This window comes from Serpula lacrymans, assembly GCF_000218685.1.
Source record: "Serpula lacrymans var. lacrymans S7.9 unplaced genomic scaffold SERLAscaffold_2, whole genome shotgun sequence".
Classification (NCBI taxonomy): Eukaryota; Fungi; Basidiomycota; class Agaricomycetes; order Boletales; family Serpulaceae; genus Serpula; species Serpula lacrymans.
In genome coordinates this window covers 174,908-193,682 of record NW_006763291.1, presented here as the reverse complement: position 1 = coordinate 193,682, position 18,775 = coordinate 174,908, and the positions used below count along the sequence as shown (strand labels likewise).

General features: G+C 45.7%; 9 protein-coding genes across 9 annotated transcripts; 3 read left to right on the top strand and 6 right to left on the bottom strand.

Moving 5' to 3' along the window:
• Positions 1-270: 270 nt before the first annotated feature.
• SERLADRAFT_456306 (uncharacterized protein) lies at positions 271-1,107 on the bottom strand (the record flags this gene model as incomplete). Its single annotated transcript, XM_007313162.1, is given in 4 exon segments — positions 271-441; positions 501-767; positions 823-1,019; positions 1,032-1,107. Coding segments are annotated over 2 exon segments (255 nt in total), but the record flags the coding sequence as incomplete, so codon positions are not given.
• Positions 1,108-1,481: 374 nt separating this feature from the next.
• On the top strand, positions 1,482-1,877 carry SERLADRAFT_432993 (uncharacterized protein; the record flags this gene model as incomplete). Its single annotated transcript, XM_007313161.1, has 1 exon — positions 1,482-1,877. One exon carries the CDS (start codon positions 1,482-1,484, stop codon positions 1,875-1,877), a length of 396 nt encoding a protein of 131 aa, XP_007313223.1.
• A 205-nt stretch (positions 1,878-2,082) lies between these two features.
• Positions 2,083-6,370, bottom strand: SERLADRAFT_444897 (uncharacterized protein; the record flags this gene model as incomplete). The annotated part of the gene is made up of 17 exons (XM_007313160.1): positions 2,083-2,667; positions 2,727-3,934; positions 3,984-3,990; positions 4,042-4,153; positions 4,204-4,617; positions 4,675-4,746; positions 4,801-4,859; positions 4,914-4,946; positions 4,997-5,209; positions 5,263-5,308; positions 5,365-5,445; positions 5,501-5,516; positions 5,573-5,663; positions 5,715-5,746; positions 5,806-5,822; positions 5,879-6,263; positions 6,345-6,370. 16 exons carry the CDS (start codon positions 6,368-6,370, stop codon positions 3,199-3,201), a joined length of 2,340 nt encoding a protein of 779 aa, XP_007313222.1.
• A 130-nt stretch (positions 6,371-6,500) lies between these two features.
• SERLADRAFT_456300 (uncharacterized protein) lies at positions 6,501-7,180 on the bottom strand (the record flags this gene model as incomplete). Its single annotated transcript, XM_007313159.1, has 1 exon — positions 6,501-7,180. The coding sequence occupies one exon, from the start codon at positions 7,023-7,025 to the stop codon at positions 6,861-6,863; it is 165 nt and encodes a 54-aa protein (XP_007313221.1).
• On the top strand, positions 6,501-8,952 carry SERLADRAFT_456299 (uncharacterized protein; the record flags this gene model as incomplete). The annotated part of the gene is made up of 7 exons (XM_007313158.1): positions 6,501-7,639; positions 7,687-7,973; positions 8,036-8,185; positions 8,236-8,280; positions 8,340-8,423; positions 8,475-8,679; positions 8,732-8,952. Coding segments are annotated over 7 exons (1,128 nt in total), but the record flags the coding sequence as incomplete, so codon positions are not given.
• Positions 8,953-9,941: 989 nt separating this feature from the next.
• Positions 9,942-10,376, top strand: SERLADRAFT_456296 (uncharacterized protein; the record flags this gene model as incomplete). The annotated part of the gene is made up of 3 exons (XM_007313157.1): positions 9,942-10,020; positions 10,073-10,147; positions 10,200-10,376. 3 exons carry the CDS (start codon positions 9,994-9,996, stop codon positions 10,326-10,328), a joined length of 231 nt encoding a protein of 76 aa, XP_007313219.1.
• A 21-nt stretch (positions 10,377-10,397) lies between these two features.
• SERLADRAFT_432989 (uncharacterized protein) lies at positions 10,398-12,054 on the bottom strand (the record flags this gene model as incomplete). Its single annotated transcript, XM_007313156.1, has 5 exons — positions 10,398-10,466; positions 10,525-11,096; positions 11,149-11,284; positions 11,337-11,565; positions 11,627-12,054. 5 exons carry the CDS (start codon positions 12,052-12,054, stop codon positions 10,398-10,400), a joined length of 1,434 nt encoding a protein of 477 aa, XP_007313218.1.
• Positions 12,055-12,990: 936 nt separating this feature from the next.
• On the bottom strand, positions 12,991-14,558 carry SERLADRAFT_359297 (glycoside hydrolase family 43 protein; the record flags this gene model as incomplete). The annotated part of the gene is made up of 4 exons (XM_007313155.1): positions 12,991-13,308; positions 13,367-13,736; positions 13,789-13,967; positions 14,025-14,558. The coding sequence occupies 4 exons, from the start codon at positions 14,147-14,149 to the stop codon at positions 13,041-13,043; spliced, it is 942 nt and encodes a 313-aa protein (XP_007313217.1).
• Positions 14,559-15,105: 547 nt separating this feature from the next.
• SERLADRAFT_456290 (uncharacterized protein) lies at positions 15,106-17,305 on the bottom strand (the record flags this gene model as incomplete). The annotated part of the gene is made up of 9 exons (XM_007313154.1): positions 15,106-15,560; positions 15,618-15,806; positions 15,859-15,950; positions 16,007-16,106; positions 16,167-16,587; positions 16,641-16,743; positions 16,797-16,860; positions 16,913-17,118; positions 17,194-17,305. The coding sequence occupies 9 exons, from the start codon at positions 17,216-17,218 to the stop codon at positions 15,300-15,302; spliced, it is 1,461 nt and encodes a 486-aa protein (XP_007313216.1).
• Between the last annotated feature and the right edge of the window lie 1,470 nt (positions 17,306-18,775).

The following is an 18,775-nucleotide window of genomic DNA, read 5'->3' as shown; positions in this document are numbered from 1 at the left end:
TGGACTAGGAGGTTGGGAATATGAGGGATTTTGTGACGGCTTAATATGGCTGGTGGTCTTCATTGATTCCTGGTTATCTTGAAGTAAATGGTGTCGGGTTGTTGCTGTCCTTTGCACTTTGTATCATAGTATACTCTTGACACACTTTGAACATGTGTACTTGCTGTGTCCTGGGGGAATATGTATTGAGGGAGCCATCAAGTTGTTCGCATATATGTGTAAGAGAGAGAGAGAGCAAGTGAGAGAGAGTGAATTTGAAGTGTTGATGTCACATGTACTTATTTTACATTACAGACAGCAAAAAAATATGTTAGTACAATTCATAGCAGACATTAGTATAAGTGGGTCATTGTGTTGCTAGTACAGCCTAGGAAAAGAGCCCCCGTTCTTTTATTGCCTGCCTAATTGCTTCTCTGAACGGGTTGGTGAATATGTTACAACCTATAAACATATTAGTTTAAATAGATATAATTGATATATTATAAAGTACTAGTACTCACTGAGAACCTAAGCCTCCAAACCCAGAGTGTGATAGCCGAATGTGTTTGCGAGAACAAGTCAAGAAACTCGGAGTGAAAGATGCAATGACTTCGTTGATTTTTGATTTGCTAAGCGTGACGAGAAATTTGTCTTCAGAGTCCTCTTCTGTGGTATCACCTGTGCCAACGTAGTCGCTTTTCTTGAGGGCACAGCGTTTAATGGTAATGTTCCTGTAAAATGGTGATAGTTAGTGATAAATTGTAGTATGATTAGGCGGATGGATCCCTCTGTATATCAATATGAATGCGGTCCATATCTTCACTGATAGTATGGACTGATCACCTTGCTGATCGGATGATATCAAGGGCTTGACCTATTGCTTCCCCAATGCGTCGAGAATGGTTGTTTTGGACATTGATTAGCTGGCGGATTGTAAGGATGGTTGTACAAGCAGAGTTGATTGCCTTTTGGGCATGGACAAGTTTGGTGGTGTAGAAGGTGGAGAAAGAGCGAGCTGACAAGACAAAAGTCTTCATGATGGACACAAAATGCTTTGGACTTGGAGTACTGGACAAGTCGCGCTTGGAGTGATAGCCAAAGTCGAGACTCTGTGCCTGGATTTGCGATAAGGTTTCGCTATCTTTGTCTGATTGATATTCATATCTATATCCTGGCAGGACAAGTTGAGTGGATATTTCAGATTGTTCAAATTCGTCTTGAGTAAGGGAAGTCATCTTGAGGTGGTGGTATAATATGAAGAATAACTTAGCTTATTTTCAAGACCGATGAGGGTTATCCTATTTACAAGCTAACTAAAATACTAAAATAATAAATCATATTTATGGAACTCAAAGCACTCCAGAAAACGACCAAGTCCTTCATGAGTATCTAGTTGAAATGTGCAGAAAACCTACAGGTTTTGTGTAGATCTCTAGAACCGAACATGCAGGCAAAATCTGATTGAAATGTGCCGGAAATGACCGGGTTTTCGGGACATTTTCATGATTCGTAATCTCAGGTTTTTCACAGTGCACGTTTTCTTGCCCGTGGTGCATGGTTATTTTATCACTGCCACTCATTATGGCCATCTCGAACAAATACTTGTCTGCCAGCTTGGAAATGATGATTTTTGGAAGGATCTATCTGGTCGTGGACTTCTATTGGCAGTCATCACACCATGTAAAACTGAGGGTAAAGATGCAGCTCTAGAAGTTGCTGTGTATGGTGGATTAGCAGCTGCCATTGCCACGGACATTCGTGACATCAAAGCTGTTGTCGGACAAGTGAAGACAAGAGGAAGGTGGGGAATCATAGACCGAACAAGTGGTCTTGCTTCTGTCGCTTTCACACACCAGGACACAGAGGGAGTAGAATCTGAGTTTTATGACTCCAGATGATGACTTTATGCAATCGAAACTCTTTGATAAAAATTCAGTGATTGACCAGAATGATTAATTGATTTTAGCAATTTGTACATCATTGACTTATTGTAATATACAATGAACATCAGTGATCAGTGTTAACGCTGAATACTAGTGGTGGTTTCAGTGATGCGGTCACTGGGCTTAGATCAGTCGGTGATGAACTAGCTGGCTTTCAGTGACCTTACTTCCCACAGTGTGTATGACTCTACTATGAGCAAAATGTGCAGCATATGTGACTCGCAGATGTACATGCATGCTTCGAATTCTGACCTTTTTTTGCTAAGCTCTGAATCTGGAGCGACACTCAGCAAACTGATCAAATTCGAAGTCGCTATCGATCAAATAAAAGACACCAGCTAAAATTACGATCAACGTTGGTCGCTTCACATTCTTTTGTCAGTCGTCAAGCTGCACGAATTATGAAGGCCAAGCAGGAAAACAAGGAACCAAATTTGACCTTGGATGTTCCAAAACCGAGCGAAAAGGAACGACAAGTTGCGATTAAAAAATTAACAGATATCAGTAGAGCATCTGCCTGGCACGTTCATCGATGGCCTCTACAAAAAAAATGTGTCGAATATCGCACGAGGATGCATCTCCCGCGGACCTATTTAGCACGGGGCGGAGTGGATGTACGAGGGATTTCAGAGGGGATGGATCTCAATCAATTCGTATTTGAACATTATATGGAGTTGAAAGAGGGGAAAGCTGACGGTGTAAAGGCAGTGAATTATGTTCACGCGGATGACGTCGTATCAAGAAGGCGAGTGGATGGTTTTGCGGAAGCCAGTCTAGTTCGAATTGATCAACTCGATATCGCAGGCATGAGTATCTGGGACCAGATCCGAGAATTGCGGGTTACTTCTTTGACAACTATGGGGAGGTTCACATACGATGGTGGGACGGGTTTCTCAAAGATCAGTGGATGGACCAACAAAAATGGAAACTTAGTGTTAAAGTGGACGGTTCAGGTCAATGGGTAGTAAAGGAGGATTGATAAGAAAGCTGGTAAGTAAGTATTAGCGAGGGGTGGGTTACCAGATGGAGGGGTCTAATAGTTGCTCAGAGCAATTGCAAAAAGAAATTATAGAGCTTTCACATAGAGAATGAAGACAAAAATCAGGCAATGACTGGCATATGTGCAAAAGTTCTGAGACACCAAAAACCAATGGGAGACAGGGGTTAACACGTGCATTTCACGTGCACGTCAGTAGTGTTATTTGAAAGTGGTCTCGAATATATGAAGGCCAATTGAGTATGATAACATGTTTGTTTATAGATCAAAATACCTGTATTACAACTCCAGAGTTTTTTTAGATGCAGACATAGCTGAAAGTAATGGAGAGACACTAGCCGAGCTCTGTAAAGTCAACACTGCGGCCTGTTGCGCTTTATCGACCATGTCCTTCAATGATTTTGGGCTCTCAAACGCCTTGGGGTTGCTCACAAGGGTGGCAAGGAGCGAGCCGACCAGTGAATCCCCAGCTCCTGTGACGTTGATTATGGATGATTTGTCAATGTGTAGAGCTGGAAAGTGCTGCAGAACGACCATCTCCCGTGAAGACATAGACCGGGCGATGACACGGCGAGCATCGAAGCTATTGGTCGCTGATATCCATGGCAAAGTTTCCACAACATGTCCGCTTAAGCGCATGGCGACTATGACGCCACGTTCCCCACACTTTATCACGAGCTTTTCGAAAAACGGGAGGAGATTTATGGCCATTTGTGCAATGCCTTCGCTGATTAGGAAAGATAGTGTTCCTTGTCTGGGGTCGTCCTTTGAGACATCCATTCGAGCTAATTTCTCCAAATCCATGCGGAATGCCGAGCCCAGTCCAAACCCGTCGATAACACGCCACCATGCTTCACTAGACATTAGGTCCCACGAGGGTGAGCGCACTTCATGGTATATGCGACAAAGCTCAAGGATATTAGGAGATGCAAAGGTTACAGGAGAACGCGTTAAGTCTTTGACCTCTGCAATTGCTGAAAGGATATTCGTCGACTTCATGACCGATGTAGGTTCGCTGATGGAAATTCAGATGTGCACGTAGTTATGCAACGCAATGTACCCACAAGAAAACTGAACGAATGATAAGAGAAGGAAGTTTGATAATGATTGGCTGTGACTTACTGTCAAGTTTTTTCTGTGAACAGTAATCTACAAGTGTTGTAAGCGTGGTTTCGGACAAATTACCATCGACAGCTAAGACTTTGGGCGTGTACGTTTCTAGATACCGCACGACCTAAATTTTCATCAGGTCGCTGGCGGAACTAAAGGAAGACATCGACCAACCATATCTCCATCTAATGAACATGTTATATCCATGTCAGCAACGCCTTCCTTGAGATTCCCTGAGGCATCGACAAGCATATTGCAGACAGCGGAACTCTCTTCATCGTTCGCGATTAATCCATCTGTTCTCATACCGAGCATCCGAGTTTCATCCATAAGTAGTCGGCCAAAAGGATCACTACCGACTGGAGACATTAACATGGTGGCAGAAGACAAGTCAGGCGATTGGGAAGACATAATTCTATGAGCCGCTTCGCTTATATTGCGTCCGACTCCCCCTAAGGATATGGATACCTTTCCAGGCGAAGTGGAGTGTAAACCAAGGTTAGAATTCGAGTCTGGATGCACATAAGGTTGGGAAGTTATATCAACTGCCGCACAGCCGACGACAATTAGTGAGGGAGATGGCTCTGTCTACCATACATACCTGTATTGTTATTTCGGAGCTAGCTCGAAATCGGAATTACCTACCTTGGAGTAGACTGGTTTTTCTTGTATAGTGAGATTGGTTAGAGTGGAAAGCTTTGCAACAGGATGTAATTGCTATATACGAGCGATGAGTACTTTCGATGGAACGGGAGGCTGGTTCATCCTTACAACATCTTGTGCTGTAGTATATCGTTCCAACTTTGCATATTCTACGGCAATCTGACCGCCTGTTAAAGAGTTGGTCGACAAGGAACTTCTTTCGTGCGATAGTCACTACATACCGATTAGTGCCGTGTTTCGTACAAGTGCGACATCTGTAACTTGAACTCAAACCATGAGCGAGTAAATCTGGTCGTATGCTTACTGCTAGCAAGAGACTTCCCTCCCGTTATCTCGCCGACACGTTTCAGAAGCCAAGGCGTCACTTCTTTTCCACTCTTATGGATGCCATTGTCTTCAGCCTCAGAGATGGCCCGCTCAACCGCTTGCTGGATGGCCAAGCCAGCCGCCTCGTATTCTTCTGGTATAGGAGCAGCGAATAGAACTCCGTTTGTCATCCCAAGCTTCCATTGTGTGTCTGAACATCCTACAACTTAGTGGTTGTGATTAGGTGAATTTGTTAGTACGCACGTAAGACCGTTGCAGCAGTTCCTGCATCGTTTACTCGCCAAGGTGTCTGGTAAGATTTGATATCTCCGTTATCGAATTTGTATGAAATTAGTGGAGACATACTTTAAAGCCACTTCTAGCGGTGTAGAAACCTGGGAAATCGTTAGTTTGGCCATAAGTCAGAACCGGTACTCCAAGAGTTTCCTATAGTGTTGGTCGATAGGTCAACGCCTCTTTGAACATGATTAAGCTGACTTGCCAAATATTCCAGAGTTCTGCAAGACGCTCTTAATGAGCAGATATTTAGCTTAGAAGGCTTGTTCAGACTGACCGCCCTATATCAAGAATGGACTTCACCCCCGCAGAGACTAGTCCAACAGGGCAACGAGTCAATTCCTGCAGGTCAGCAGATACATCCATAGCTTTTCGTAGTGAGCCTCAGGTTAGAAGATGGTGACGTGGAAACTACTAACTGCGCTCTCCACCACGATGAACTCCGCCTAACCTGTATAATATTATCGATGTCAGAAAAAAGAACTTCCATGCAGATAGAAAACGTTTCACCCTCCTGTAGCAAAGACCTAACTCAGAAATGTTGCATCAGCAAAGAATTCATTCCAAAAGGTTATAAATCTACCTTAATGCCTGCTAAAGCTGCGAATATCAACGTGGCGCTGCACGTTGTCGCACCGTCCCTTTTCATAGAAATTGCTGGAGCAATATCACGTCTCGAAAGCTTGGTAATATTGGGATTTGCAGTCGTGTCTGCAATGTATTCCAACTCGAGAGGTTGGAGACCGATCTTGATGCGACCGCCAATGAGCGCAATAGTGGCTGGCACACTGCCAGTAGATCTGACTATACTCTCAAGAGACTGAGCTGTCTCCAACGAAGTAGGATAGGGCATGCCATGGGATATTATGGTTGACTCGAGAGCGACAACAGGTATATTACGACCTAGCGCGTCTTCGACTTCTGGATGAATGTCGATTGGAGCTTGCTTGCGGAGAGCTTGTGCTAGACTTGAATGTCGGCGCAATTTTGACGCGAATGTGCGCTTATGGAGTGAATGCAAGCCTATGGATCTGTCGAACTTGAAGAACTTCATCTTCAAGTTATTCTGAAACATTGAAAACGGATTTGGCCGGTGTCAATGGCTGCCCGTTGTGGACCAGACCTTCCTAATTGGGAACACAATGGTTCAGAGTCAAACGTGATCCCACTTTTACTTAGTGCAGCTGACAAGGTGGGATTGATCTGGTTTGTATCATGTAAATGACGTTAAAAACTACGACTTCTCTCCTTTTCAAACGGAAGCTAGTACTCAACGCATTACACGATTCAAGAGACCTCGAGTGGAACAATCGCAACAGGTCACGGGCTTACACATCATATTCCACCGCTATAACCTTCTACTCCATGGATGCGACGACAGTGATTCACGAGCTTGAAGATATTTATGACTGGCCTCCTCCTGTAGCGAAGCTCGCAGACTTACTTTCTCAGCCACTCCCATCTTGGCTTGCCACCGGTCCATACCCTTTCACGTCCCCTTGTGCCTCTGATTCTGTAGATCTTCTATCTGGATACTCAACTGATCATATAGTAACGACCGAGAATTATGGCGGCTCTACGTCTTTGAAAGTCGTGTTTGACTTGGTCATGACGGCCTCGTCTGATTTACGCGCCCTCAGTGGCAGCGTTGCATACGGTTGTCCTCGCCCCACCATTCCAATTTGGATCACAATGCTTAAGCATCTATTTCTCCATTGCTCGGAAGACATATCGATACTGTAATGATCTTTTCTCTTTTTTTTTTTTTGAAGTTTGCATGTTTCTGATAACTTGACGCGCGGATTTATTTTCAATTTTTAGTGAAGATGAATATTTTGTCAGGCCACGCGCGCCTCATTCGCAGGATGTTTCCTCCAGTGGTCCAATCACCGACGGCTTTGCATCACTTATTATAGCCCACTATGTCGATCGAGCGGATGAAGATCAAGACACTGGCTCAGCATGTCACTCCTCACAAGACAGCTGTACGAGCTCTTCTAGCGATGACAATTCTTCTCATGTACGAGACGAAAACTATGGGGATAACGGCGAAATTACGAAGAAGAGGAAGGCAAACACGAGTAGCTCAAAGAATCATTCTTCGAAGTTTCCTATCCACGCCCATCTTCTTCCCACACGCGGTCGTCATCTCTCCGCCGTCCTCCCGATTATCGGGGTTGCTGACGAATATAATATCATCCCTCTCATGTCAAGTATGCTTTACCAACGGCGTGTTTGGCACATCGACCAACCAGTTATCGGAATTATTTTCCAAGGGACTGGAACTGTTGGCCAAGTCTTATTTGGTTGGCTGGATCATGATTCTGGGACGAGCGGAGATTTGGTAAGCTCTTCTTCTCTCTTCTATGACTCGACTGAACCCTTCTCTAGCCTGGGGTCCATATCGCATGTGCCAGCCCAAACTCTCAGCCTAAGGCGTCATTAGGCATATTCGATTTAACCGACCCAGTGGCCGCCATATCATTGGCCCAATTTGTGCTTGGATTATCGTCGTATTTCAAGGACCTTATCAACGCCACATCAGTAACGTCTGTCGATGCGGATCCATCCCTGCACTGGAGATCAGATCTCATCGATATTTCCTCTGAATCAGGAGAACAATGGAAGGAGCGAGTTTCAAGGTGGGCATGCGACGTACACGTGTCCACATGCGCGAGGTTCCTACTATTTTCAGTTTTGTAGTTGCAGGGCATGCATCCTTATTTATTTCTTTTTAAAGCAGCGATACTTCCTCTTCTCCTCCCCGTACCCCACCATTACACGCTACACGTTCTCAGCCTAGCTACTGGTCCCCAGCTATGTCATCAACGAATCTGGGTACTATTCACGAGGAAGGACATGATGAGCCCAGAAGCTCCAAATATACTTTGTTAGTGAGACTCCTCGTCGTCGCTTTAATCTATGCTCAATCCCCCGCAGAAGTGTCAAAGTTGATGGTACCCAAAGTGACCGCAAAGTGAGCATGTGAGCATAGCAAGTTTTGAGCGGTAGCGATAGAAATGATATGGTCAATCGATATTTAGAGATACAAGCCCCCCTGGAAATCAACATGCTGTCAGCCAGCAGTCCTCGAGCAAAAAGTCGAACACAGATTTATCAAACTCTAGGTGAGAGCATATACATTAAATGTGTTAAATCATGACTGACAGCTGGGCTAGTTTTGCGATGAAGAGTGAGAATGGCTTAGATGAAGAATTATCGATTACGAATTGGCTTTTTGATAGAAGAGCATTCACGATCGGTAGAATCTTGTTAACAAGTTTTGCTCATAACCCTGGACTGCAAGCAAAAGAGATTAATGAGAAAATCACATTTTATGACGAGACAACCAAATTTTGCTGGCCAAGCAGTTGGAAAACATTGGTTAGTTTCCTTGAGTCTTAGTGCTGCATCTTATATATTCACGTCAAGGCAGAGTGACCTCCCTGGAACAGACCTTAGCATTGAAGGGCATCGTAAAATACTTTTTGTAAATTATAACAACTATGTCCAGGCTGGCAACGAGGTTCCAGACCTGGAGACCAAAATCATGGAACTCCTCTCCAGTCGGTTCTCCTCTATGTTGTCATCTTCCGATGGTGCATATACTCGAGCTCTTGCAGCGGCGAAACGTAATTCTAATGAAGCTGAACGCCGCCATGATTGGGACAATCTGTTACTCAAATTTTTCACGAACTCGACATACACTGGCAGCACAAACTGTGATGTGTTGTAAGTAACAGGCAATCTGCCCTAAAGCCTAATTAACCGTTTGCTTAGGCTGGAACGTTCTTTAAATGCACCTCGAAATATAGCCCTTGATGCAACGAAAACTTCTGCTGATGGCGTGAAAGAACGCTATGCAGTAACGCTTCAATATCGTTTACATTGCTTAGCAGCGTACAACAACGCTGTAGAGCAAGGAAACCTAGATATCGAGACTCACGCTCTTCAGGCGCTCATTCAGTCTAGTTCCTTTATCACCCAAGTCAAGGATGATGCAGCAGCCAGTGTGCTTGATGCCCTCAAACATCGTACCAACCAAGAACCGACGTGTGGAAAATGTGATGCAATTCTGGTCGTACCCCTTGAAGGCGTCTGCGCTAAAATCGTTAAAATCCTTGGCAAGTCCGAAGGCAGGAAGTTCGTGAAAAATCTTGCTTTGGTAGCACATCCTGGTGCGGAAAAGTCGGCAGTATCTGGTACTGGTGCGGAAAAGGTGGTATCTGGTACTGGTCAGAATGACAGAGGTGAGGAAAACAATTGATTTGTAGAGTTACTTATTAACTTCACTTGAACTCAGCACTCTCGGGCTCAGCTCAATATCTGATCGTTGAGCCTCAGCCGTCCCGGCCCAATCCGTCCTCACAAACGGAGTCAGTCAAGGGCAAAACTCCTTTTTCCTTCCTGCACAATATCTTCAAGGTAACTATTCCGAGACCTCCCTCCAAGTCCTTGCAAGCCCTGTCGAAAAAAGTTGATCTGCTGGAGGCAACCAAGGACAGGAAAATAGACAACGATCTATTATTGCCGGTCCTTACCGCGGAGTACAAGAAAAAAGACGTTACTACGACATTCAAGGCTTTGAACCAGTCTCGAATGTATACAGTTTCCGCACTGTATTTTCTGAGATCCTTAGGGATCGTTGATTTTCCACTTTTTGGCCTTGTCACGTCTGGGTCTGAAGGAGCACTATCAATGGCTTGGTACTCGTCCAAACAACAAGTAAGTGTGTTCATTGATATGTTCATTGCCACCTTACCACCCCCTACCATAGAAAATAAATCTAATGGAACGAAATATACGGTCGTATAACATCTCAGACCCACTCCAAGCCTACGAGTTTTCTGTGGTACTTCTTCGCATTTCCAAACATGGCCAGCTACTCAAAAAGAAACTGCAAGACGTGCGGCGCAAGTTCAATAAGCGAAGCAAAATTGATGCATTTGCACACTGGTCTAATTTGGCTCAGCCAAAAGAATCGTAGTGCATCTCAAAGCAATGTCTATAGGCTCATATATCATTACTGGTGAATTTGTGCGTCCTCTTGTATGTATTGATATGTCTAAACACACATGCATAAAAAGCACACAAAGTGGTCTTCAATAATTTTCTACCAAGAGCTGCACTTTCTTTGCTTCTGTTTCCGCTTCCATCATTCTTGCTAATATCTGGTGAGAAGTACACCGCAATTAGTGGGGTTCAATCAAACAAGGAGGGCTTGCTTACTTCGTTGACATCCAAGTAACTATTGACCATGGCTTGGCCCATGTACTCTTTAATCACAGAGTCCTTTGCCAAGTTATGTCGGGCCTCTTCCCAGCTGAGCGACATCCTCTGCGTGATTCCTATCGCTCGACGTTCAGATTCGTCCAACTGTGCTGCACTCTTAGTATCACTCAGATCTTTCACATCCAGCTTCTGGCTATCTTTAACACCAGACAAGCCCGCAGATAGTAAACTTGCAAGCACAAGGTATGGATTTGACGTCCCGTCGATGCACTTGACTTCAAAGTTACGTGAAGACAGGGAGCTTGCGTTACATAGCCGAATCGGGGCCTCGCGGTTGTCGGTTCCCCAGCAGACATAAGTGCCTCCAGACCAAACACCGTCTAGCATCCGACTGTAGGATGCGGGTAGAGGGAGAGTGAATGCCGTAACAGAGGGGAGGTGAGATAAGAGGCCGGCAAGGAATGAAGACTCGATAGAGGTCAGTGCATTTTCTACGGATTGCGACAGTTCCCCATTGCTACGACCAGGTGTACTATGGACGGAAATGTGAGCATGAGCTGCACTTCCACCTAAAGGAGATATGAGCTCGAACACCGATGTCTCGAGAAAGAAATATCTCACAGCTATCTTTATACAATCGAGGTGCGAGTGTAGCTCGCAAACCGTGCTTGCTAGCGATATTAAAGATAGTTTCTCGTTTGTGAATGAGCGCATCGGCAGCTTCCAAGGGAGGCAAGGGACCGGTTACAAGTTCGTACTAGGGGGTAAGAGCGATGAGCGAGAAAAGAGATACAGGTCAATTATCCTACTTGACCAGGAGCTGCCTCAGCATGGTACATCTGTACCTCTATGCCCGAAGCCACGAGAGCGTCTGAAATCTCTTCGAGGACCTTACTCTCCACGGTTCCGGCACCGAGCGCTGCAGAGTTCGACCAGCCGTGATTGTTAACTGCTACAATTGGATTGGTGGACTTCAGAAGAATGAATTCTGTCTCGAATCCAACGAGGAATTCAACACCCAGTGTCCGCTTTGCGTCTCTGAGAAAAATGTGAGGGAGTCAATAGAAATAATATTGAAAAAAAGGCATGAGAAACTCACTCAGTAACCCGGCGAAGGGTTGTTCGAGGGCAAAGTGGTACTTGTACAGAAAGGCTATGGCTGGGACTCATAATGGGGACTTTTTCTTCGAAACGGCCCATGACAACAGCGTGTCCAGGTGCATACGAACATAGTCTGAGTGTCGAAATCTCTATCACGTAGAGATATTCTCCGACTGCATTGAACCCTGGAGCAAGGGCAAGAAAGACGAGACCAAAAACACATTTTGTCACAGAAATACTCGGACGAGAGGACTTGAGCAGTTTGTTGAAATGAGAAAGGGTGACTACGCGATAGCGGACGTTGTTTATCAAGTCAACCCATTGTATACGGACGTGTTTGATACCGTAGGTATTCAAATCGGATATGGAAATGTTACCAGCGGATACCGTAGAGGGCGTGTATTTGACTCCATAATCGAGAGACATTGCGCGGGATAAGTAGGCTTTATTGTAGAATACTCAGACAAAGCATTGTAATCAAGATAATCAGCCATACCAGTTTTTTGTATGACGGTCGATAAGCAAACTGAAGCACCAGCGTACTTATGAATGGAAATTTTAGAACGATAAGCAGGCCCCAAGATTGAGTATTAGTGTGCAGTCCGGGTGGAAAGAATATAGCAGAGTTGCGCGTTAAACCGAATTGCAGTAAACGGCAGCACCGCATTGCTTTTCATAAACAATTTCATCTAAGAGATCATATATGGGGTAACGTCCATTTGACTCGCTTGCACCCGATTCAGACAAACGGGATTGAAAGTGGGTCTTGGAAGCCTGTAGAGTCCAAAAATCTCGCCTTCTCTCTTGTTTCGTGTGTTCCAGAAAAACAATATTCAAATCGTGATCAAGAGGTTGCTATTCGCAATGACTGGGACTGAGTGTACATGGTTTAACGTTTAAAGTTTACTGCTTCAAGTTGTTCTCCTTGCTCATTGGCGCGTTTACTACTATTGAGGTGCCGCCACTGTCAGTCTCCGATTTCCTGAACACTTTCCTCTGCGAGAACGTCCACCCATGCCACCCCAATGGCATGTCCCAACGACTCGGGAACGTTTCCGTTAAAGCGGACTGCGCTGGCCTTTCGCACAATTTGTCGAACGATTTCCCAAATTCAACCTATAAAATATATATACAGTGTTAGTAGAATAAGATCAATATCAACAGATGATCTGAGTACATTGGGAATGATTCTGGGTAAATGCCCTGTTCACGAAATGTTCGGCTTTTTAAAGCAGCATGGGTATAACCTGTAACCCATCAACGAGTCTGCGGTTCTCGATAATGAAATATTCCATATTTTGAGTAAATGTAAGAGAAAAGAACAAAATGGTATAAATATAGTACACTTTTCGCGATTGTCAAGTATCCCTCTCCAGCATCGACCTCGTCTCGCGTATTTTTGCACCTCAAGATTATACTGAAACAGTCACCCCGTTCCAGTCCATCGTGGCCGTATACATTGGCCGCGTAAGAGGGTTTGAATTAGTAGTAGCATGGAAAACCATGAAGGAACCGTCCGGTAGAGGGGTTGCACCTCCCGGAGAAGTAAGACCATCGTCGCCTGTCACGAGCAATGGACTAGAGGCTTTCGTGTAGGGTCCAGAAACTGAGGAGGCTGTGGCATAGCTGATGTCGTACAGGTTTGTGTTATAGCAGTTGCTGCTGAAAAAAAGCACGTATCTGAAATAGAGATGGTAAGCAACCTTGCATTCCCCTCGAGTGTAATTGCATTACTCACGTTCCCTGGTGAAGGATCAAGGCAGGGGCCTCAATAAGAGGACCATCGGCTACACCGCGGTCGAGTATTTGGACTGGGTTTCCCGTGGGAGTGACACCGTCGGACAGGAGTTGCTGAAGCATGATAGGCGTAGAGTACGCTTCGTTACCGTTCCCACAAGTTCCTCCCCCACCCAAATTGTTGCCATCAACCTTGTAGACTACGTATAAAGTACCATCGGTATCCTGGAAACCAGCAGGATCAATAGCGCCTCCACCAGCAGTCTGACAGGCAATAGGTTGGCTTTGAGGCGTGTAGGGACCTTCGGGGTTGGTGGATGTGGCAGCACCAACGCAGTGGGTACCCTGGCTTGGGCTTTCAGCAGCGTAGTCTGTGACCTTGACTGAGCGGATAATCAAGAAAAGATATGAAGAGGGACATACACATGACATAAGTACCGTCCCCTCGGTCTATCACGTCGGGCGCCCAAGTGTTACCTGTTGTAGCCCACGAACCAACATCGGGCAAAGCATCGGTGTTCGTCAACGTCCATGTATTACCACCATCGGGAGAGGTCGCAACCTGGATGTTGATCGATCCACTATTGGTTGAAAACGCGTACCTATCGCAGAATATATATGAGATATTAATCAATTCTAATGATAGATATGTGCCTTACGTAGTACCAGCAGCTTGGAGTATTGAAGGGTCAGGAAAGTTTGCGTTAATCACTGGTCCGTTAACGGTAGCCAGAGCAAGGGTAGCCAGAAGTAGTTGAACGGTCAAAGCAAGTGGCCACGTCATTTCAAAGATGTAAACAAGTAGCAGATAGGCAAAGCGAGCAGCTGATGTTCTATACGCCAGAGCTACGAGCTTTTATAGGGTAAATCTTTCGGTTGTTTAGGCGTCACGACAGACAGAATATGTCATCCAAGCCCCCGTATTCGCTGAAGCGGGTGGTGCGAATCACGATGCAGCGACGCATACTGCGGCTTGCATACTGTGAACTCAGTCAAGTGATCCAACCACCATGCAACTATCAAGACAAACAGGGTATATGCACAGGAAACGGGGATAAGGACCACATGAAAGAAGGCAGCTTGAGGCGCCCGTGATCAGTCTGCACAAGAGAGATCAGGTTCACAACGAAAGGGAGCACGCTTTTCTAGACAACGCCTTGTGGGGGAAGATGACCAAACAAGTCATGTTCCTCATCGATTAGACACCTTTCGAAGAATGTTCCGCATAACGAGGAGGTCACCGGTGCATCGCCTGTGTACTGGTACTCGCGGCATTCGTTTCCGGGGTGCCATCACGTGTGCGATCTGATTGTTATACTGTTATGCCCTGATTATACGCAGAGCACTGAGATCTATGAATGCAGTGTGAAAACGGCTCAAAAACACGGTGGGGGTACCACAGGTGCGAAATAATACCTTGACGTGGGAGAACGAGATGGGACAAAGGGATTCGTTGCTCTGGATGGCGATTGACAATACTATTTATCCGAGTCTGCGTCGTACAGCCAAGTAGAGCCAGGTGCACGGCTGTAAAATGCCCGGTACCTTGAGGGCGTGTCGATGTTGTACCTTGTAAGCCACGAGTCTCGGTGATCGAGGCCGGAAAAGACAGGTGACTCAAGTTCAAGGGGAGTTGTGGCGCGCTATATCCATATTAGGAAGGTGTTCAAGTTCAAGCCGGATTAGACTCCGGCCAGTTCCAAACTTGATCGCAGTCTCAGCCATACAAGGCAGCAAGTCAAATATATAGAGTACGGAGTGTATTCGCTCATCGAAAACGAACATATGTACATTGATCTATCCAACGCGCAATTATGCGCACAATAAGCTATGCAGAAATATATCAGGCTACAAATGAATGACAAACAATTGATAGAATAGTAGGGTTCCTTCAGCTAACAACATTAATCCACCTGGATTAGAATGTACAGCAATCAAGTCGCTGTCGATGGGATAACTTGAGAATCTTTCTCAGTATCACTCTCCTGCGAGCTCGTGCCTGTATGGCGCGGTTCTCGTCCACCTCCTGAAGCACCTTGATCGTACTCGTGCCTGGGCAACAACTCAGACTCAATACCAACGTAGTCGTAGGCAAATTCGCCCATCTCCGCATCGTCGATACCAAGAATCTCAGCATCCTCGTCGCAGCGAATACGAAGTCCTGGAATATAGTGCATGATCCAAAGAATGATGGTCTGTATTTGAGGAGATCCAGTAAGCACTTACTCCAGCCTCATGATATGAAGACTTACGGTCATGACGAATGAATATGAGAGACCAGAGACGGAGTCTGCAAGCTGGATACCGAGCTGACGGTAGTTGTGGTCGAGCCAGCCACCAGGAATTGACGTTATCCCGTCTGCACCAGCGATACTTGCTTGGGCGAATAAGCCAGTCAAGATGTTACCGACAACTCCACCAATCGCATGGGATGCGAAGATCTACGGAATGGAAAGTTGAATTAAAAACTGTGCTGAAGTTAAAGTGACTGACATCAAGAGTATCGTCGTATTTGAAGATGAATTTGAGCTGTGTTGCAAAGTTGCAGACCGTGCCGGCCATGAAACCGAAAAGAACAGATGCAGCTATTGAGAGCATCATATTTGAGTATATGTAGAACAACTCATGGACTGATACTTACGAGCACCAACAAAACCAGACCCAGGTGTGATAGCCACGAGTCCTGAAATAGCACCAGAACAGAATCCTACAGCTGACCACTTGCGCTCGAGACGATAATCCTAGAGGTAACCGATCTGATTTAACACCTGTTCTACTAATAGCATGAGATGTTAACTTACCCAGAACATCCAGGTCAAACCGCCAACGCTAGCAGCCAAGTTGGTGACAATGCAAGCCTCAGTCGCACGAAGGTTGGCTGAGAGTGCCGAGCCTCCGTTGAATCCGAACCATCCGAACCACAGGAAAACAGTTCCCAAAACGACGTAGGTGGTATTGTGCGGCTTGTAAGCAAGACGTTCAGTCCCATATCCGCGACGTTTTCCAAGATAGAGCGAGATAGCAAGAGCAGCAGTACCGGACGAGATGTGTACTGGAGTTCCACCAGCAAAATCGAGTCCCCCAAGCTTGTAAGACCAGCCATTAGGGTTCCATGTCCAGCAGGCGATTGGGTCGTATACGATTGTTGACCAGACAAAGACAAAGACTAACAAAGGTCCCAGACGGCCGCGTTCTGCTACAGCACCAATCGCAAGCATAGGACTGGCAGGATATCAGTGATTGTGGATGGGACACCATAAATATAGTGGACCTACGTGATTGCCGCGAACATAAGCTGGAAGACGCAGAACACTATAGCTGGTACTCGAGGACTGCCGGCGGATGGTTGATTGAGAACATTTTTCAGGCCGAAATACCCTAGATTATCACTGTCAACACTGTAAGATATAGAGTTGCATGATTTAACCCACTGAGATCACCAATGTAAGGACTTGCGGTGTCACTGAATGCAAGAGAATATCCCCAGAAAAACCACTGCAAATATTGTGTCAGCCACTGATGAAGAGATAGGAGAGGGTATATTTACTTGAAATGAGACCACTGCGACAGTCATCATGCTAAGGTAAATCATGGAAAGAGCATTTTTCCTCCGCAGCAAACCAGAATAGAAGAAACCAACACCAGGAATCATGATCCATACCAAGGCCGTTGAAGCCAAAGTCCAAGCAATATCACCGAGGTTGTAAACGATGTTGGTGTCTGTAGCTGCATCGTACCACTGAAGGTCTCCAGCTGTAATAAGGAGAGGTTAGGAATTATTCGCTTCGACTTTTCTAATAAAAGACATGTAAAATATATTGCACTCACAAGCGTCGTAGGTGACGTTCACCATTTTGGAGATTCAACGGTGAAGATTGGGAAATCTTTGATGGACTAGAAAAAAGAAGGAGTAAACCCTTTCGACAAAGCGAATGTCGTAGTAAGAAGAGGAAAAAAGCGCCATGGAGGCCTGATATAAGCCCGCGTCTGTGGGACCATCGCTGTCATAGCTGGTTGCATATTGGAAGCCACCACTTGGCAAGATAAGGCGTCTGGCTGACTAAGCATCATACTCAGTTGTTATCGCCCAATCAAGGCTTCGAGTTGGTTGCTTATCTCGTTCGCTGAGTTCACTCATGCTGTCTAATCTCCTTATCCGTTAACCGCACACCCAGGGACAGGAACATACCTTGATAAGGGCTCCCGCCACTCCTCTTGCGGAGAAGATGTGTTGCGCTCATCTATCGGATTCGTAGGTTAGCCTTTCGGACTTCTTTCTCCCTCGACTGCTACACCTTCTTCAAACGTAAGTCGTAGACTCAACGGATGTTTCATAACCTGCTCCTTTCCCAGTCCTTCTCCGTGAGAAGGGACATATCACAGGCCTGCTTGAAATGGCAATTCCAACGCCGCGATGAATTCACCCGTTTCAACGTGCTTGATGCAATGCTGTCGAATTCAAGTCAAGCGAAAACGGCAACATTGTTTTGTCAATTAGAGAGCACATACAAGCGTACAAGAGATCCCCGATCAAAAGATGGACTTTTATGCAGCTTCGTATCCATTCACCACTTCAAACACAGACACTGCATCGAACAGCTTTCAACATGTCAGATTCCAGGCTTACCCCAGCATTCTAGAAGCTTAACTGACGATGGTCACCTGTGTACAATGCAGAGTGACCGTGTGCTCGACTAGCGCTGGACGATAATATCCAAGACATATCCTGGGTATCCGCGGTTATGAAGAGCATGCGTTGACGACTTCCAAACCGGTCGCAACAGTACCCTCGACCTTAGTATACAACCTGTTCATTTGGACACGCTCCTGGAGTAGCCCGATGATTCCCTAATCCTGGGCTAGGTTATATCACCATTTAAATACAACATCATCAGCGATGTCGACCCTCAGGCCTCAATTTTTGTCGCTCGTTATCGTTTACATTGTCCACATCGTGATCATCTTCAATAGGCCAGGCGACTGTTCAAAGGACAGCTAACTTATTCTCGACCACCTGACGTGGTGGAGAAAGCGCGCAACTGCCGGTGAATTCCAGAATGCCGATATGAATGTCTGCGAAAGCATCTTCGGATCAGTCACATTGAAGTCCTCGTGGGTAGGCCATAGTAATAACAATACTCCCCAAATGGCACGTGCTAAAGTCGTTTTCTCATCACGATCCACTTCGTCGTGGCGGCGAGGCGTGAATCTAGCAGAGAAAAAGTGCAAAACGTCAGCGTAGTCACCAGTTATCGACATCCTCATGGCCAACAGCTGCACTTGACACCTTGACCGGCATCAACCGAGTTCATCTAGAAGACACTGACATGCACTGACAGCCTGGAGACTTCTTCATAGTGTTTCGAGTTCCAGCACGTGCTGCTTAGAAGTTCTACAGTACGGTTACTGC